General features: G+C 38.3%; 1 protein-coding gene across 5 annotated transcripts in view; it reads left to right on the top strand.

Moving 5' to 3' along the window:
* Positions 1–15,733, top strand: part of wdpcp (WD repeat containing planar cell polarity effector) — a 75,558-nt gene extending 59,825 nt beyond the window's left edge. For 4 of the 5 annotated variants that reach the window (XM_084393296.1, XM_084393294.1, XM_084393292.1 and 1 more), the window contains exons 11-18: positions 950–1,138; positions 1,783–1,906; positions 2,065–2,128; positions 7,312–7,414; positions 10,803–10,905; positions 13,677–13,768; positions 14,491–14,519; positions 14,733–14,930. In XM_084393296.1, coding sequence (XP_084249422.1) covers positions 950–1,138; positions 1,783–1,906; positions 2,065–2,128; positions 7,312–7,414; positions 10,803–10,905; positions 13,677–13,768; positions 14,491–14,519; positions 14,733–14,780 — 752 coding nt within the window. In that variant the 3' untranslated portion in view covers positions 14,781–14,930. Of the gene's footprint in view, positions 1–949; positions 1,139–1,782; positions 1,907–2,064; positions 2,129–7,311; positions 7,415–10,802; positions 10,906–13,676; positions 13,769–14,490; positions 14,520–14,732 lie in introns of all 5 variants that reach the window. The other variant, XM_084393293.1, reaches the window with a different exon arrangement.
* Positions 15,734–15,980: the final 247 nt, after the last annotated feature.

Below are 15,980 nucleotides of genomic sequence, written 5' to 3'. Positions count from 1 at the left end.
GCCTATGATTGTGATGTATGACAGTGTTATTATGGGTTTCAAACCAACTGCTCAGAGGTTGCAAGCAATTGTGAATTGTACAGATTTTTTAATAATTCTACTGGGTACCATAGACTGCACTTCACCAATTAATGAGATTTCCATTTCATTTTAATTGAGTAATCTTGCTTTTTTGTAGACTCTTATAAGGTAAGAGCTGACTTTTTTTCTTTTTTCTCATTCATATACCAGCAGCTGCCCATTATCTGCCAGGTTAGATTTAGATTTTGTTTTTAATTGGCTGATGTTGTTGGTTAATGTTGCCGTTTTGTCTTTCTTCTGTTGTTCTACACTTAATTTAATTGATATTGCCACGTGATGTTGTTAGAGGATGACATCACCTGAACTTGCCACACCTTGACTCTTATAATTCTCTAAACTAACTGACAGCAGTATCCACACCAACGAGTACGTTTAACCTAAATCGACTGCATTTGCTGTGTTTGTCAGTTCAGTGCTCTCTCACACACACACACACACACACACACACACACACACACCTCTCAACTGTGCTACAGGGAAAGAGCACAGACTGAAGATCGATCCAAATGTCAATGGCAATCTTACAGAGTGTCGCCTCTAAAGATCTCCAACCTCATACGATCCAGAGCTTGCACAATCTCTCTCTTTCTCTGTTACTTGTAATTGTTAAATTATTTTTGCCTTTTTTGTGATTTTTATTTATAGTATATTAAAAAAGGGTACAGGAAATTATGTAGCCAAGAGTTAGGGAAAGTGATTGGGAAACATGGCTTAATCCGCCAGAGCATGATAGTTGCCATTGCAGTGCCACTGAAAGTGATTTTGGAGAAAGTTTGCTTTTGTCATCATGTATTTGATATATGTCATGTCATAACCATGCAGCCACTTAATAATACAAAAAAAAAAACAGTATTTGTTCTATGTGCAGGTGTGTTTAATGGTGCTCAGCTAGGCCCAGGAGATCTGGTACAGCACCGTTTGCGCTGTGAGGAGGTGGATGCAGCACTCGGAATTCTGGGTAATATGGACTGGGCCATGATGGGAGCAGAGTGTTACAGGTCACTCATCTCCATCACAGATCACCTGCTGAGAAAACCACTGGACCAGCAGACTGAAGGTAAAGACTCCAGACCCTACAGGCTTTGATTTCTGTACAGAGACTAAACTAAGTGCACAATAAACAGCTTAGAATCAAAAAGGTCTTCACGCTTTAAAATGACACTATTTAAATCACATTGTGTGCTCTGGTGCTGAGAGTGAAGTACAAGCAGGACAATGGAGCACAAAACCATGTTTTGATGGATTCAAAATGTAAAAGTATTTGGACCACTTGTAAAATTTCAACAATTTATCAAATCAAGTGTCATTGTTTTAAATGAATCATTGTTTGTTCAGAATTTTGAACACACTCTTCTAGTAAAACATTTCGCAAAAAAAAAAAAAAATTTTTTTATTAAATTATATAAAAAATGAAACTACACATACATACAGTATTTTAAAATGTAAGTATTTTAAGTATTAAAACGAAAAAAATTATAAAAAAGTTTAAACCACTGTGGTTGTCAAAAGTTAGTGGTTCTTCATCAACATTCATAGCTAATGTGATGAACTAAATGAATCCACCTGGTTAAAAGTAACTGAAAAAATGTCTCATCATTTGTTTGCAGATTCTACCTTTTTGATATTTTGTATATATAATTTGATGAAAACTGTTTGAGGCCATTGCATATACATATTTGATCCTAAAGTGTGTGATTGCAGGTCAGTTGGAAGCGGCTCTGGGGCTGTTTTACACTCCCTGCAGACCCCTCTCAAACACTATCATATTGGAGTACAGAGACCCCATCAGCAGATACGCCAGACGATTCTTCCATCACCTGCTCAGGTACACGCATAACACACACTCTACATACTGATGGTGTGTGTTCCAGATTGGAATGGTTTAATGTATTCTCTTCAATTAAAATAAGCATTAAATAAAAATCACCATTCAGTCAGGTGTTCAGAAATGGCGATTCAATACTTCTGACTTTACTCTTCCAGACACCAGCGGTTTGAAAACGCCTTCCTGCTGGCTGTAGATATCGGAGCTAGAGATCTGTTCATGGTGAGCACACACTTTCAGACATGCACATACTGCCACAACTGCCCCGAAATGTACTTGGACACTTCCAGGGATTCCCAAACCTTTTTTATCAGCCAAAAAAAAAAAAAGTTTAAATCATTTAATTTTCACAGTTCTCTGATGTTAGTTAATGGTCACATGACATGCAGGTAAACAAATGATGAATGATTTTAGATGTTAGTGGATCATGTTCACACACCTGTTAAGACTGTGTGAACTTGATGAGACCTACTTCAATAAAATTACCTTGGTTAAAAATAAACATTTTATATTTTGTATCTCATGAAATTCATACATTATAATTGTGACTTAAGTGTCCAAGTGTGAATTTTTAACGGAACAAATTTGTAACAAAATATACACTACATTCAAAAGATCCAGTGAAGAAATTAATACTTTTATTTAGCTAGAACACATTAAATTGCTCAAAAGTGACAGTAAAGACATTATAATGTTACAATGTTTTTTTTATTCAACAATGTATCCTGAAAAAAAAAATGCATTACTGTTTTCACAACTTTTTTTCAATATTAATAATAATTTATTAATATTCAATTATTCTTGAGCCCCAAATCATCATATTATAATAATTTCTGAAGGATCATGTGACACTGACGACTGGAGTAATGATGCTGAAAATTCAGCTTCGCCATCACAGGAATAAATTACATTCTAAATATATTCAGAAAGAAAACAGTTATTTTAAATGGCAATAATATTTCAAAATATAACTGTTTTTATTGTATTTTTGATCAAGTGAATGCAGACTTGTTGAGCATAAAACATTTTTTTTTAAATCCTAATGACCCCAAACCTTTGAACATTTAGTACATTTTTAAATGTTCAAAACTGACAGGTAATATGCAGATAGAAAGCTAATATTAAGCTAATGCATACTTTTCAAGAAAACATATCAATCTGTGATGATTATTAATAAAAAGATGCATTCATTTATTCTTGTGACCGAGGTATAAGTGATAAATCTGTTTTAAAATGAACTTCAAAATGTGTTTCCATTGTCATGATAACAGTGTAGTTATAGGTGGGTTACACATGCAGAGAGCTTTGAGACTGAGAGGCTCAGGGCAGGTGCAGTTTGGGATTTGAGGCCCCTGGCCATGTCATGTCCCCTCTCTCCTACCATAACAAGAATCCCAGAGACTCCAGAGAGCAACAGTTGCTAAGAGAGAGAGGGAGGGGGTGCGGAAGAAAAAGAGCGAGGGAGTCTGTCTTTCACAGCTCTCGTGGCTGGTACACTATCTTTTCTCTCCCTCTCGTTTCTCACTCCTTTAAATGGTCCTGTGTGTGTGTGACCCCTTTTCTAGGCCTCCTCTCTCCATGCCCGAGTGACACCTTCCCTATTAGCGTTCACACCGGCCGCTGTCTCTCTCTTTCTCTCTGTCCTTTTTTCTTGCAGTTCCTCTCTCTCCCTCCTTCTTTCACGCTGATCGCACTCGTTCCAATTCATTCCCCACTAAGTGCTGCTGCTGAGGGCCCCAATTGAAAAGGTGGAGCTCGAGCCACACAAGCCTGAAAGGGCAGAGAAGAGAAGGAGGGAGGGAGGGAGAGAGAAGGGCAAAGGAAACCTGGATCTGTTATTCTTGGGACATGCACTGGGAAAACGAAAAAGAGAAAGGATGAGAGAGACGCAAGTGGCAAATTATGAATGGCCCATGAATATCAGTCCTTCTGAATCAACAAAGAGAAGTGAGAGCGAGTGAGCTAAAGGCAGAGAAACGGAGAGAGAGTGAGAGGGAGCTAAAGGCAGTGGCGTTTCACCCCACGGTTTTGGCTCTTGACTAATTAGCCACAGAAGTTAAATTAAACCAACCGCAGGAGAGATGGAGAGAAAGAAAGAAAGAGAAAGGCAGAGAACGAGCGGGGGTCCTTGCTCCATCTGATCTGGTCCCCTCTGTGTCACAGAGGTCAGCTGAAACAAAACGGACGGAGCCCCACGTAAGAGCCCCCAGTATGAGTCGGGCTCGAGTCTCCATTGTCTCCGAACCAACAATGGAGCACCGAAAGAATTTCTCTTTCTTTTCTTTTGTAAGAAGCCTTTTGTGAAGTGAAGCACTTTGGTGTCGGAAGAAATTGGAGGGGTCGGAGTCACCCAAAGGGGTAGAGAGGAAGGGAGAGGGAGGGCAGGGTTGCCCCTCCACTCATTCACTGGAGTGTTTTGCATAATTGTTACATTCTATACTTGTAATTATCCTGTGATGTGAACCTGATAGTGTCTGCGCTAATTCATTTAGCTGTATTTCGCTGACTTTACTCATTCCTCGCTCTTTTTTTTTTGATCTGCCGATTAATTAATTAGATCATAATTGTGATCGTATGCTTGCTTTGTTGGTTAATGGGGCGTATGCATGTGCGCGTGTTTGCTGGATCGGAGGGGGTCGTGTTCATATCAACGATTAGACGTGACGTGCGGCACTGAGCTGATATTGGCTGGTTTCTGTGTCGAGATGGATAATGAACTCTGTAAGACCCTCTCACGTATCTGATAAACACCTTCCTCAAACACTCACGTGGATTACAGGTGTGATCCTCCAGAATTGTCTTCGCACTTGTGTGTGTGTGAGCGTAAATGCGCAATTGTGCATGTAACGGTTCTTTCTCCCTCTCATGCTCTGCTCCACTGGTCCATGTTAATTTTAAACTCTTTTCTGACGTCGAGTGAATATCAAGCTTCATCGCTGGACCAGCTGTTTATCCTGTCTCCATATGCCTCTCCAGTCAAAAATAACACTAAAAGGCCGTTTATCCGTGTTTGAGCTCTTAAAGCTCTTAAATAAATAAGATTAGACCCGATCCTGTGTCCTGTGTAAGCTGTGGTGAATAAGAGGTATAATATCTGATTTATGTACAGAATTATTGTCATCCCTCTTAGAAGTCTGGATTCACTCGCTTTTTCTCCGTCTGTCTCTCTGTTTCCTGGCCTTCCTTTCTTTTTCGATCAATCTCTCTTTCTGGCTCAGAAAGCATTACGTTCTGCTAATCTGAAATAAAGGTCTTCAGATGCATTGCTAATATCCACCCTTTCGTTTTCCCCGTCAATTCTCCGTCTTTACCGAAAACACGATGCCCTTAGAATGCTCTCTCTATCTCTATTTTTGCATCTTATTTTTCCATTGTATATGTGCTTATGGAAATGTGGGCATTCTTAAAATACACAGCCACTGAAAGTTCATGCCTGTAGCTGATTCAGGGCTCTCCACACTGTGACTAAAATGTGACTAATAAATCGCAATAATAATTTAAAATCAAAGGAAAACTTCACCGTGCTAGCTGAGTTACTCAAAAAGAGTCTCAAACTCGCATGTTAGTTAGCGGTTAGAATCAGATTCAGTGAGTTTGAGTTTGACTATATTCAAAAATAAACCATAAACAATATAAAAAGTATAAAAAACAACCACGAACATTGTTTAGCATGATGAGTTACGTTTGTAATGTTTAATCAGTTGTAAGGGAATCGATTGTGAGGTTAAATCTAAATAAACTCAATATTAAAAAGTAATTGTCTTTTTAAAAAGATGAAGAATCATTGTTTGAATCGAGAGGTTATTGGCTCTCATCCCTGAGCCTGTGAAGAGCTAAACCAAGTCCCGTTTGATGTTTATAAGTCACTCTTAAAAACTCCCCAACCCCCCTCATTTGATCAGACTTGGAGAGACTGGTTGACAAAACAGGCATTAGTGCTCTGCAGGTCTGACTGTGCTGTATTCACCCTCCCTGCATCTTGCCGCAGCTCTGACTGATGTCCCTGAAGCGGAAGGATGGGTTTAGCGTTTAAACGGACAGACAGAGAGAGGATCTTATTAGTATCAGAGTCAGCACTGAGCTTCTCTCTCAACTTTCACTTTAATTTACCCATGAATGGGCCCCTCCAAGATGGTCAAATATAGTCTGTCAATTACATTATTATAAGTTCTTCCAGCGTGTCCAAACATCTGAGGATCTTCTCTACTGATACATAAGGATATTCTGTTGACTGATAATGTTTTATACCACGTTTTTTAAACTATACTGAAGATGCACATACTATATCAGATTCATTTTAGATAGCTCTAGCTCTTAAATTTAATTGGATGGTTAGAATAAGTTAAGTGAATGCAATACACATATGACCAAACATTCCAGTTTACATGTTTTGCAAGTTTTTATTTTATTATTTTATTTTATTTAGAGTTATTATTCTCCTGGAACTGATAGATGAACTATTGCTTGGCAAAAGAATTGTTTATTGTGGTTGTTATTTTTAATTAATACTAACTAAAAATAAAAAATAAACTAAATATTTTTTTATATTTGCCATTGCCCCATTTTGTGAAAGCCGCAAATAAGCATTTCTATAGTGAATTTACCACTCTGTTGGTAGGCCTCTCTTTCTTTAGTTTATTACTTGTTTGGCATATTTTATGATAGTTTTTAAAGACTTTTAGTTGAATTCACCAAAGATTTCTGTGGTCAGTGAAGCACATCGAGTGTCATTGTTCACCCAGACTTTCTCTGAGCAGTCAGATGTGCTTTATCTTTGTTTAGTCTCAATCCAGCATCCATTTTGGTGGGACTAATGGTGTGACATTTAAAAACATGTTTGTGGGTTAATGGAGGTCTCCTGACTGCATGAGGCTCTATAATAGATGTGTTATAGTCTATTCTCTGGGATGAGAGGGCTCATATTTAAGAGAGAGAAAGACCAAGAGCGAGTGTATGAATGTGTGTGCGTCACACACCCACCTGCGCGTAATGACAATAGTTTAAACTCTATTCTGACATGAAGAGCATCGCTCCTGCTTTTTAAAAGATGACACATGCCTTTTCCCACATCTTTGTGCTTTTTGAAACCAGTATGATTGCGTCCGGTCAGAGTTCAGGGAGAAAGAGAAAAGGAGGGAGGACAACATAAAGGCGACTGAACAAATGAGCAAGACTGATTTTTGAAAGTTTGATACTTTTATCTGTTCCCCCCCCCCCCCCCCCCCTCTGAAACTTCAAACAGGTTATTTAATCTATTCTCTCTCTCTTTTGCTCCCGCAGCCTCTATTCGCCGCTTCTCTCTCTTCAAGTAGAGCGCAAAAATGAAAAACGAAAAAAACTGAAGTATTGTCATGTGAGCTGAGATTAATTTTAGATTGCTCTGCTGTTCTGCTTTACCTTCAAAGGACCTCCATTACGTGGCGGCAGATAAGGGTGAGGTGGTGTTAGCCGCTGTAGCCAAGAAGAAGGCTAATGAAATAGACGCAGAGGCACAAACATCGGCACCAGGTGAGAGAATTATTCACATAATGTTAGTTACAATAAAAATGATCCCAAATCTCCTAGTGGTGTATTAATTATGTTTTGTAAGAGCAAACGATCACTCAAAAACACGAATTATCTGCATGTTTTCATTTACTCGTTTAGAAAAAGAAAAAGGTACAATTATTTAAAGCTGAACTGTTTTCAAACAGGTTTCCTGACCACTCCCATTGTCTTTCATTGTTTGAACACACATTTTAAGCTGGGATAGGTGAACTTATTTTGAGACAGAAAAATTATTTCTTTTAACTTAAAAATGCACAATTTGTAGCTGTTGCAGGTGGCATGTTGTGCTCTAGCTCTGAGTTCAAAACATGCACAATGTTCATTTCATTCGGTCTTTCGTGATATGACGTAAGACGCATGTGACCCTGGCCGTGGCACCACTGGGAAATTAAAAAAGTCATTAGGTTTCGTAATGTTTAATCGCTTATGTAATTATATTTTTCTTATTTAAGGTTTTTTTTAACACTGTGCGCAGATATAGAGGAGAGTTTGATTTGTTCACGTTGTTGATTGGCTGAATAGGACGGGTTTAAAGTGCATTGACCTCAGCTCTAATATTCTGTTTTCTACCGACCTGAAGAGGACGTCCTACGTGCTGCTCTTCAGCGATGTTCAACGAATATTTCATAGGCCAACAGGATGGGCAGACATTAAAATGAGAAAGGGCATAGAAAGAAAGGAAAAGCAAGTGGGAGATGAGGGACGGACAGAAGTTGTTCAGCTAACAGGTGTACAGAAGAGACAAGGGAGGTGTTTAGCGTCTAATAAGGGGGTGAAAACTTGAGGGTGTGTGTGTGTTTCCCACCCTGTCTGCCCATAAGCCTCTTAATTATGTCCTTGATGATTTCCCTGCTCTCTCACCCCGAGCAGACCTTAGCCTTGGAAGGAAGTGCTTAAGAGCGTGAATGTGAAATGAACAGATGGGCAAAATAGTCTGTTTGAGGGCATTTTACCGCTGTTAATAGTTAAAATGTTGCAATTAGAAGTCATTGCTTGAGTTTTTTTATATAGTGCAAGATACCCTCTCTCTCTCTTTCTTTTCAGTCAACTCTGTGTAGATTTTCAGGTCAATAGCTTCTTTCAGGTGCTGATATTGCCTGTGTGTGTTTGTATGTAGGGATTATTGAGGAATATTTACAGGAAATTCTGTAGGGCAGCGTGGAGGATCATAAATAGGGAATGAGAGCGGTATGATTCTGCTTTGTGCATTAAACAGACAAGGTGTCTTGTTTATATTTGGCCAGCCTGAAGCAAACGTCTCACACTGTCAGCCAACCATGAATCTAAAGGACATACGCACACACTAGAAATTCAAAAGTTACTTAGTATTCACACATTATATGCTCGTTCTCATAAATAAAACAAAGTGTCAAACAGCTATAAGGGTATTGTTCTGTTGTAGATGCTTCTGGATGATTATTAACAATTTAGCTGTGCTGCCTAGAGTCTCTTAAACCAATATAATAAATAGGACTATGCCAATCTATTAAAATATGTAATCAAATCAATTACATGATGCACTTATTAATTTATCAAATATCCCCAAATTAGTGCTGGGCAGTATGATCTGGGCAGAAAATCTGTATTTTACTGTCTGGAGTACATAGATTATAAAAACATTGTATGGTCAAATACTTATTTAATAAAAAAATAAAATAAAAAAATGGTGGTAATCAAATCAATTTATAAAACTAACAATTTAGTTTATCTTAAAAGGTAATGATTCTTTTTATTTTTTGGCAAGTTTACTGTTTAAATTAAAACGTATGAAAACTTGTGTAATATTCTGTAAATATTCCTCTACTCTTCAATAATAATATATTTGTTATAATTTCTTCAAATTAAACCAAACTTTTATTTTGACGTGTTGTCGTGAAGACCAGTTTCTGTGTATATGACACGACGATCGTTTCATCAAATAAAATGGTGAAATGCTTGTAAAGTTAAAGGTAGGCTTGGCAATGTTTTTTGTTTCTTAACAAAAAACTTTTTGTTTTACAGAACAGATTTTGTTATCTCTTCACATCCTAATAGCGATCAATAATAGAAGTGGTCTAAATATTAAAACATTTACATATATGTTCTGTGGAAGTCTCAGGACCAAAAAAAGTTCATCCAATCATTGCATTCGGTCTGAATACAGTAGCCTACATAGCGGTCTTCGTGCCCATTGAATAAATGCAGGCATGCAGCAATTGTTTCAGCTATGCATCAGTATGGCTGTATTTGAAAAATACATATTTTACGTGAAATTGAAACCACAACGGTTGGTTGAACTCGTACCATATTTCGCCCTGCAATACCACAAAAATAATTTCATTTATTCGTATTAAAAGTGGATTTAAAATCTACAGCAATCAATAATATAGCTATATGTATGATATATATATATACAGATGATCCTTAAGAAATCATTCTAATATGCTGATATAATATTCTTTAATATGCTCAAGTAACATGCATTATTATTGTCAGTGTTGAAAACAGTTGCTGTTTAATATTTTCGTGGAAACTGATTTTTTTTTTCTTCCCCCAGAAGTCTTTGATGAACAGAAAGTTAATTTAATTGCAAACAGCATTTAATTGAAATTGTTACATTATAAATGCCTTTTCTATCACTTTGATTAATTTCATTATGAAAATCTCGACCCCCAAACTTTTTTCTTTGTTCAAATGTTTTACTGAGCGGAAAGTAAAAGACATAAAAAACAGACATAGTGAAGACAGTCCACTTTATTTTACTGTTACAACAAAGAAAACAACAGAAGAAAGGGGGGGAAAGAAGGAAAAAAATTTGGAGGGAGGGATGGTGATAATTCAAAGGAAAATTGTTTGCACTCAATGAATGCATTAAAATAACAGCCCTAATAATGTATTTTCCCTTGCATTTTTTATATTCTTGAACTCCCTGCCTAGACTCCCTGCAGTTTCTCTCTGTCTGTCTGTCTGTCTTTCCATCCTTCCACCGTTGCTTTGTTGTCACAGAAGAGGATCAGTGTCCACTATCTCATTGAGGAGTGTGTTGATTTGGTGAGAGAGCCAATTGTAAAGGAGGACTCTGAGAAGAACGTATGAGAGGGATCATCTTATAGCTCATGAGACGCAGACGCACACACTGCTGTGCTGTAGGGTGTTCCCTGAGATCAAGTCTCACTTAGTGTCTCTTGTAATATGTAACCTTCACTGTCTCTGTCTGGGAGAGTCATGTACTAGACGCCCATGTTTTACACTGTATGTCATGTTCTGTCTCTCTCTCTCTCTATTTCATAGAAGAGCTTCTACATTTCAAAGATTCTTCATGTTAAACTGTTTTCCTCGGGGCATGGTGGGATTTTGTGTGTGATTTCAGATGAGTGTCAGTCAGCAAACGGAAGGCAGAGTGGAGTCAAGCTCCCACCAACCAGCAGCGACAGACATGTTCACGACCCCAAACGCTGGAGCACTGCATCAAGGTGTGTGTGTGTGTGTGAGTGTTTTAAATTAATAAGTCTAGATTAAATTGTTAGCTGATGCATTAGTAATTGCATTTCTTGAAATGCCATAAACTGGTGTTGTTAGCAGTGTCATTTGAGTGCATTTCTTAAAGGGATAATTCACCCAAATGTGAAAATAATATTACTTACTTGCCCTCATGTCATTCCTATCTGTATGCTGTTATTTTTTTCTGTGGAACACAAAATTCACCAAATAATCGACATAAAAGTAGTCATGTGATGCATAGCAAGAGTTGTGAAGCCGTACGCTTTATGAAATTTACTGTTAAGACACTATTTCATAATAATACTGAAAACCATCCTGACCAGAGCATTGACTCAGTGAGCTGAACATGAGAACCGACTGAGAATGAATCATTCAGTTCGATTTGTGTTTTGGATCACAGTTCATTAAAAAGAACTTATTCTAACAAAGAAAAAAAAACTGATCAGTATGTCGAGTTTAATCATTCAGTGACTAATGGCGTAAATGTCAGTCTGTTCCTCGCTTAATGCTATCAAATGGCTTCACAAGAGTTCGAATATAGTGAATATAGTTTTATGACCTACTTTTATGGGGCTTTTTGTCTCTTGTAGCTTGATAGAAGTAGTAATTACGAACGGTCATTAAATGTAAAATAATTATGTGTGAAGATTCTTCAAATATCCTTTTATGTTCAAAGGGAAAAAACAACAGCATATAGCTTTGGAGTAAATAATGACAGTATTTGTATTTTGTGAACTATCCCTTTAAACTCAAGTCAAACATATCACAACAGGGGCGTGCGGTCCATATACTGTAAACTGCGAATGCTCTGCATACCCAAGCCATATGTGGACTCGCTAATTAATATAAACACTATAAATTACTATAAATTCCTTTGTTTGAGGTGTACCATCAAATTTATATGATAAAATGTTGGTGATATGTATGTAACTGTCTGCCATTTGTTTATTTGCCAAACAATGGTCATTTTCTTCAAATCTGCTTGTTTCGTGTGTTTCGGGTAAGCGTATCCACAACAGCTTTGGCGCCTACGCTCTGTTGTTATGTATCGTCATCGTTGTCCTGCGTTCTCATTGGTTTTCTGGCAAATGGGGGATTTCATGCGCAGGGAAAGCTGTCCGCGAATCGCTCGCCCAAGTGGAAGAATGTAGACTAAATCAAAAGAACAAAAAAGTCATAACTGAAACTATTTTCATAGTCTTTCATTTTCTGCAAAGGGAAATAATTGTTTTCAAAAACTGTGTTAAAGACAGACATACTGTATCTATCCGAGGTTGTTAATCGCTACTATATGCTTATTTCTTATTATAAACCCATCCAATGTATCTGCACATTTTTTGACATAACGTGCCACCCAGCATACCGAGTTAAAGAAGTCACCGCTCGCCACTGCGAGAGATATTTTAAGCAAACACCCGTTCTATCTCTTCTAGTGTGTGTACTTTACCCAAGTTTGGCCTGGAGCATCACAATAAGGGTGTAGAGTGTTACATGAGGATTGTCCTATTGTCTTATCCTCTCTCTGCTTCCATTGCTGCTGACGGAGGGACCATTGACTCTGTGCTGACTCTCTTTCTTTCTGTCCCACTTAAGCTCCCTCGATCTCCTTTAAATCCTCCCTCTCCCGTCAGCCAGTTACGAGTGGACGGCCCAAAGAGGATGGGGTGGGATTAGAGGGTTTTTAAAACACAAAATAAGGAGTTTGGGGTAATTTGGCAGCCTGAATCCCAGTTTACAGGCCTGCACTGCTACACGGCCGGATGCAAGACATCAGAGGGAGATGCTCCCACCCAGATAAATAGCAGTCAAGAGAGAGAGGAAATCCTCTTCTCATTTTTCCCTTTTTATGTTTGTTTTTTGGAGTTTTTTAAATTCTATTTAACCAGACTAATCTGGTCTCCGATGAAGTTTTATTGTTCTTTATGCTGAGCCAATAAGGCTTAGAGACACTGATTCGAGCCTCATGCCTACGTTGTGCTGGCAAAGAAAAAAAGATCGGGAGAGTGAGCGAGAGAAGGAGTACAATGACTTGGTGGCATCACCGTCGGTTGTACTAAATCCAGCCCTGCGCAGGGAGAGAGGCAAAGATGCGGATATCTGGAAAACATCCCGAGTCTGACACACATCTGTTAATGTATCCTTTTATTCTCACACACACAGAGAGACACACTCCAGCTCTTGGACTCGTGACACTTTTTGCATCCGAGTGCATCTGTACATGTGTAGCGATGTGTATGTGTTTGTTCGCTTGTTTGCATGGTGTGGGCTGCGCCCCGTAGGCCTCTTTTTCTCCTCCTCCCTCGATTCCTTGTAAGCGGCGTGCATCACTAAAGGAAATAGAAAAACCCCCGAAATTGGACCCCGTCTCCATCGCCAGTCGCCGCAGAAAAACCCAAATCGCACAGCCCACAATACGACTGATAACATTCACGCAGTCTTACACGCTTGCTGGATTTGACGGCACGGCGTACGGTGGCAGCGGTTCGTGTTTTTTGGAATACCCATGAATCCCTGGGAAAGGCCTGACTCCCACACATAGCTGCTCTGTGTTGACTTGATGCTGTGTGTGTGTGTGAAAGAGATCCAGGCCTGTCTGCTGTGAATGCTAGTACACCGAACACTTCTCTGAATGCAGAAGACTAGAATATTTCCATACGGCATTCACTGTTAGTCTGATCGTATGGACTTAGAGAGATTTCTTTACTCATATTTTTAGTCATTTATGAAAAACTTGATTCCACAGGAACAGGGCTGCAGAAACGTCGACTTCTGAGGCTATGGATGACCTCTCTAACACCCTGACGAGTCATCGCACCTGGCCTTGGAAACACACAGGTGTGTTCTTTTGAATGCAACTCCGTTTAAGTAAATACTGCTCTCAAAGTAGATACAAAAGTAACAGGGTTGAATGAGTACATTGTTCTCACTATTTGGATGAAGGCGTACAGCTTGTTTTTCAGCTTTATTGGCGCAATTTATCTAGTGACTGTGTGTTTCACAGATAATTCCTTCATTAATGCCCTGAGAGTGATATCTTCCCCTCTGTTTTGCCCTCTCCAAAATAGGTTCAAGTTGACTGCCTTTTTTTCTGCTTGTATTGTACTTAGCTAATCATCCTAAAACATTAATGTTTTATTCTTTTCTGTCCACAGAATAATTAAACTTTTTTCCCCCATACATATTTATTGGACAGTACAGACTCTAGGCTATTACAGACATTTACATCAGAATTTTAATACACGCATAATCCTGAATGCTAATGGCACAGTCATAATTTACCATGGAGAAACCCTCCTCCGGTTGAGCCGCAGAGGACGCTTGAACTCAACACTTCCGCCCACTCGTACACACAGTGCACTTACTCAAGATTACTGAGTGATTGGTGCTCGGGCTGATCACCTGATTCAGGTGTGGAAGTAGAAAGGCGCTGCTGTGACACTCGAGCGGATGTGTCGGCGCACAACTTTTTTAAGACTTTAATGTGATGCTCACTTCACTTGTAACATTTGTATGTGAGTATTATTTTCTTAAGTTTGAATTTTTTTCTCTCTCTTTAGAAATCAACCTTGTTGACCGGAACACACAGGTATTGTTTTATATTTAGTATTACTGTATATTTCTTATTTTTGATGACGCACTGTGTTGTTAGCTTTTTCTCGGAGCATCATTTATAACTGATGAATGTTGACAAAATAGTTGATCTATTTATTAATATAAATCAAAATATTTGTAAGAATTTATATTACTGCAGTTAATGCTGATAAATGTAATAATTATATTCTTATTTTGTGACTTATAGGTGCCTGAGGAGGGGAAACTGAAAGTTATTCATTTAGGTTTAGTCTAAATTAGTACAATCAAAGCTGTTAATAGTTTTTTATATATATTTTTTTAACAATATAAACATTGTTTTTTAGTAAAAAAACAACAACAGTTTAACAGATTAAATGGGCTTAAACTATAAAACTGCTTTCAAATAAAACATATTTTTGCAATTCTTTTGATTCTGTTTATGGCCAGTACTGTACAGCCTTGTTGAGTATATCTAAAAAACAACAATTTAAACCTACTTTTCCATGGTTATTCCTTTTTCTGTTACACATACTCCCTAACCATTCTGGCTCGTGCCAGTCACTATCACATTATCAGAATGGATGTTTGAGGGTCTGCAAACCGCTTTTTTTATTTTAGTAACACTTGACTTTCTTTGAGCATGGTGGCACAGAGGCCACACTAGTATCCCTGTTCTTGATCACAGGATCAGTGGTGCGGCTTGTGGGCTGGGTTTAATTCTCCACCTGTTTGGTGTATGAGATTACATGCAGAAGAAATGCAGAGGGGATACGCTGCGCGTCTCTAAAGAGGAGGCTGCCGTTTCCCCCCACAGTCTTCACACAGCGGCCGTGTCAGAACTGTCGCCGACCTGCTCTCCGAACTTAATCTGACAGCACCCAGCCATCCATAATCCCTCACTGTATCGTAATCTATTTACTCTGCATTCTAAGAGGATTTTCTTTTTTTTTAAAGTATATGTACAAGATATATAAATATGAATTTATGCTGGAAATGGAGGAAGGGTCAGGAGAGGAAGCTTTTGTGTTGCCACCTCTGTTTTTATGTCTGTCTGTTGCCTATTCTTTGCACGTTTTAAGGACAAATCAGTATTGACACCGAATCATTTTTAAGCATGTTTTAAAACATTGCATTGCATATTGTCTATTGTAATGTATACGGTGTATTGTTGTACAGTGTATTGATTTGTGCATTAAAACAATCAGCAATTATGATGATTGCTCTGACAACTGATTGAGTAGTTTTCAAGAGGCATCTGTCTTATTTGAAGTATATTCATATTGTTTTTTTTTTAATAAGTCTGGCCTCCAGTCACTGATTGTGTGCCAGGAACCATTTTCAACAGCTCAGACTTAAGCTTAAAACTTATAATCACACAGGATTATTTGAGATCACAGTTTTTCTGTGATCTCAACCTTGTAATCCTGTGTCGAGTCAAACTAAGAAAATGTTTTGGATCAAACAATCTTTCTGG

Source organism: Rutilus rutilus (genome assembly GCF_951802725.1).
Source record: "Rutilus rutilus genome assembly, chromosome: 21".
Classification (NCBI taxonomy): domain Eukaryota; kingdom Metazoa; phylum Chordata; class Actinopteri; order Cypriniformes; family Leuciscidae; genus Rutilus; species Rutilus rutilus.
Note: the sequence above shows the minus strand (reverse complement) of the source record. Positions and strands in the feature narration are given on the sequence as shown.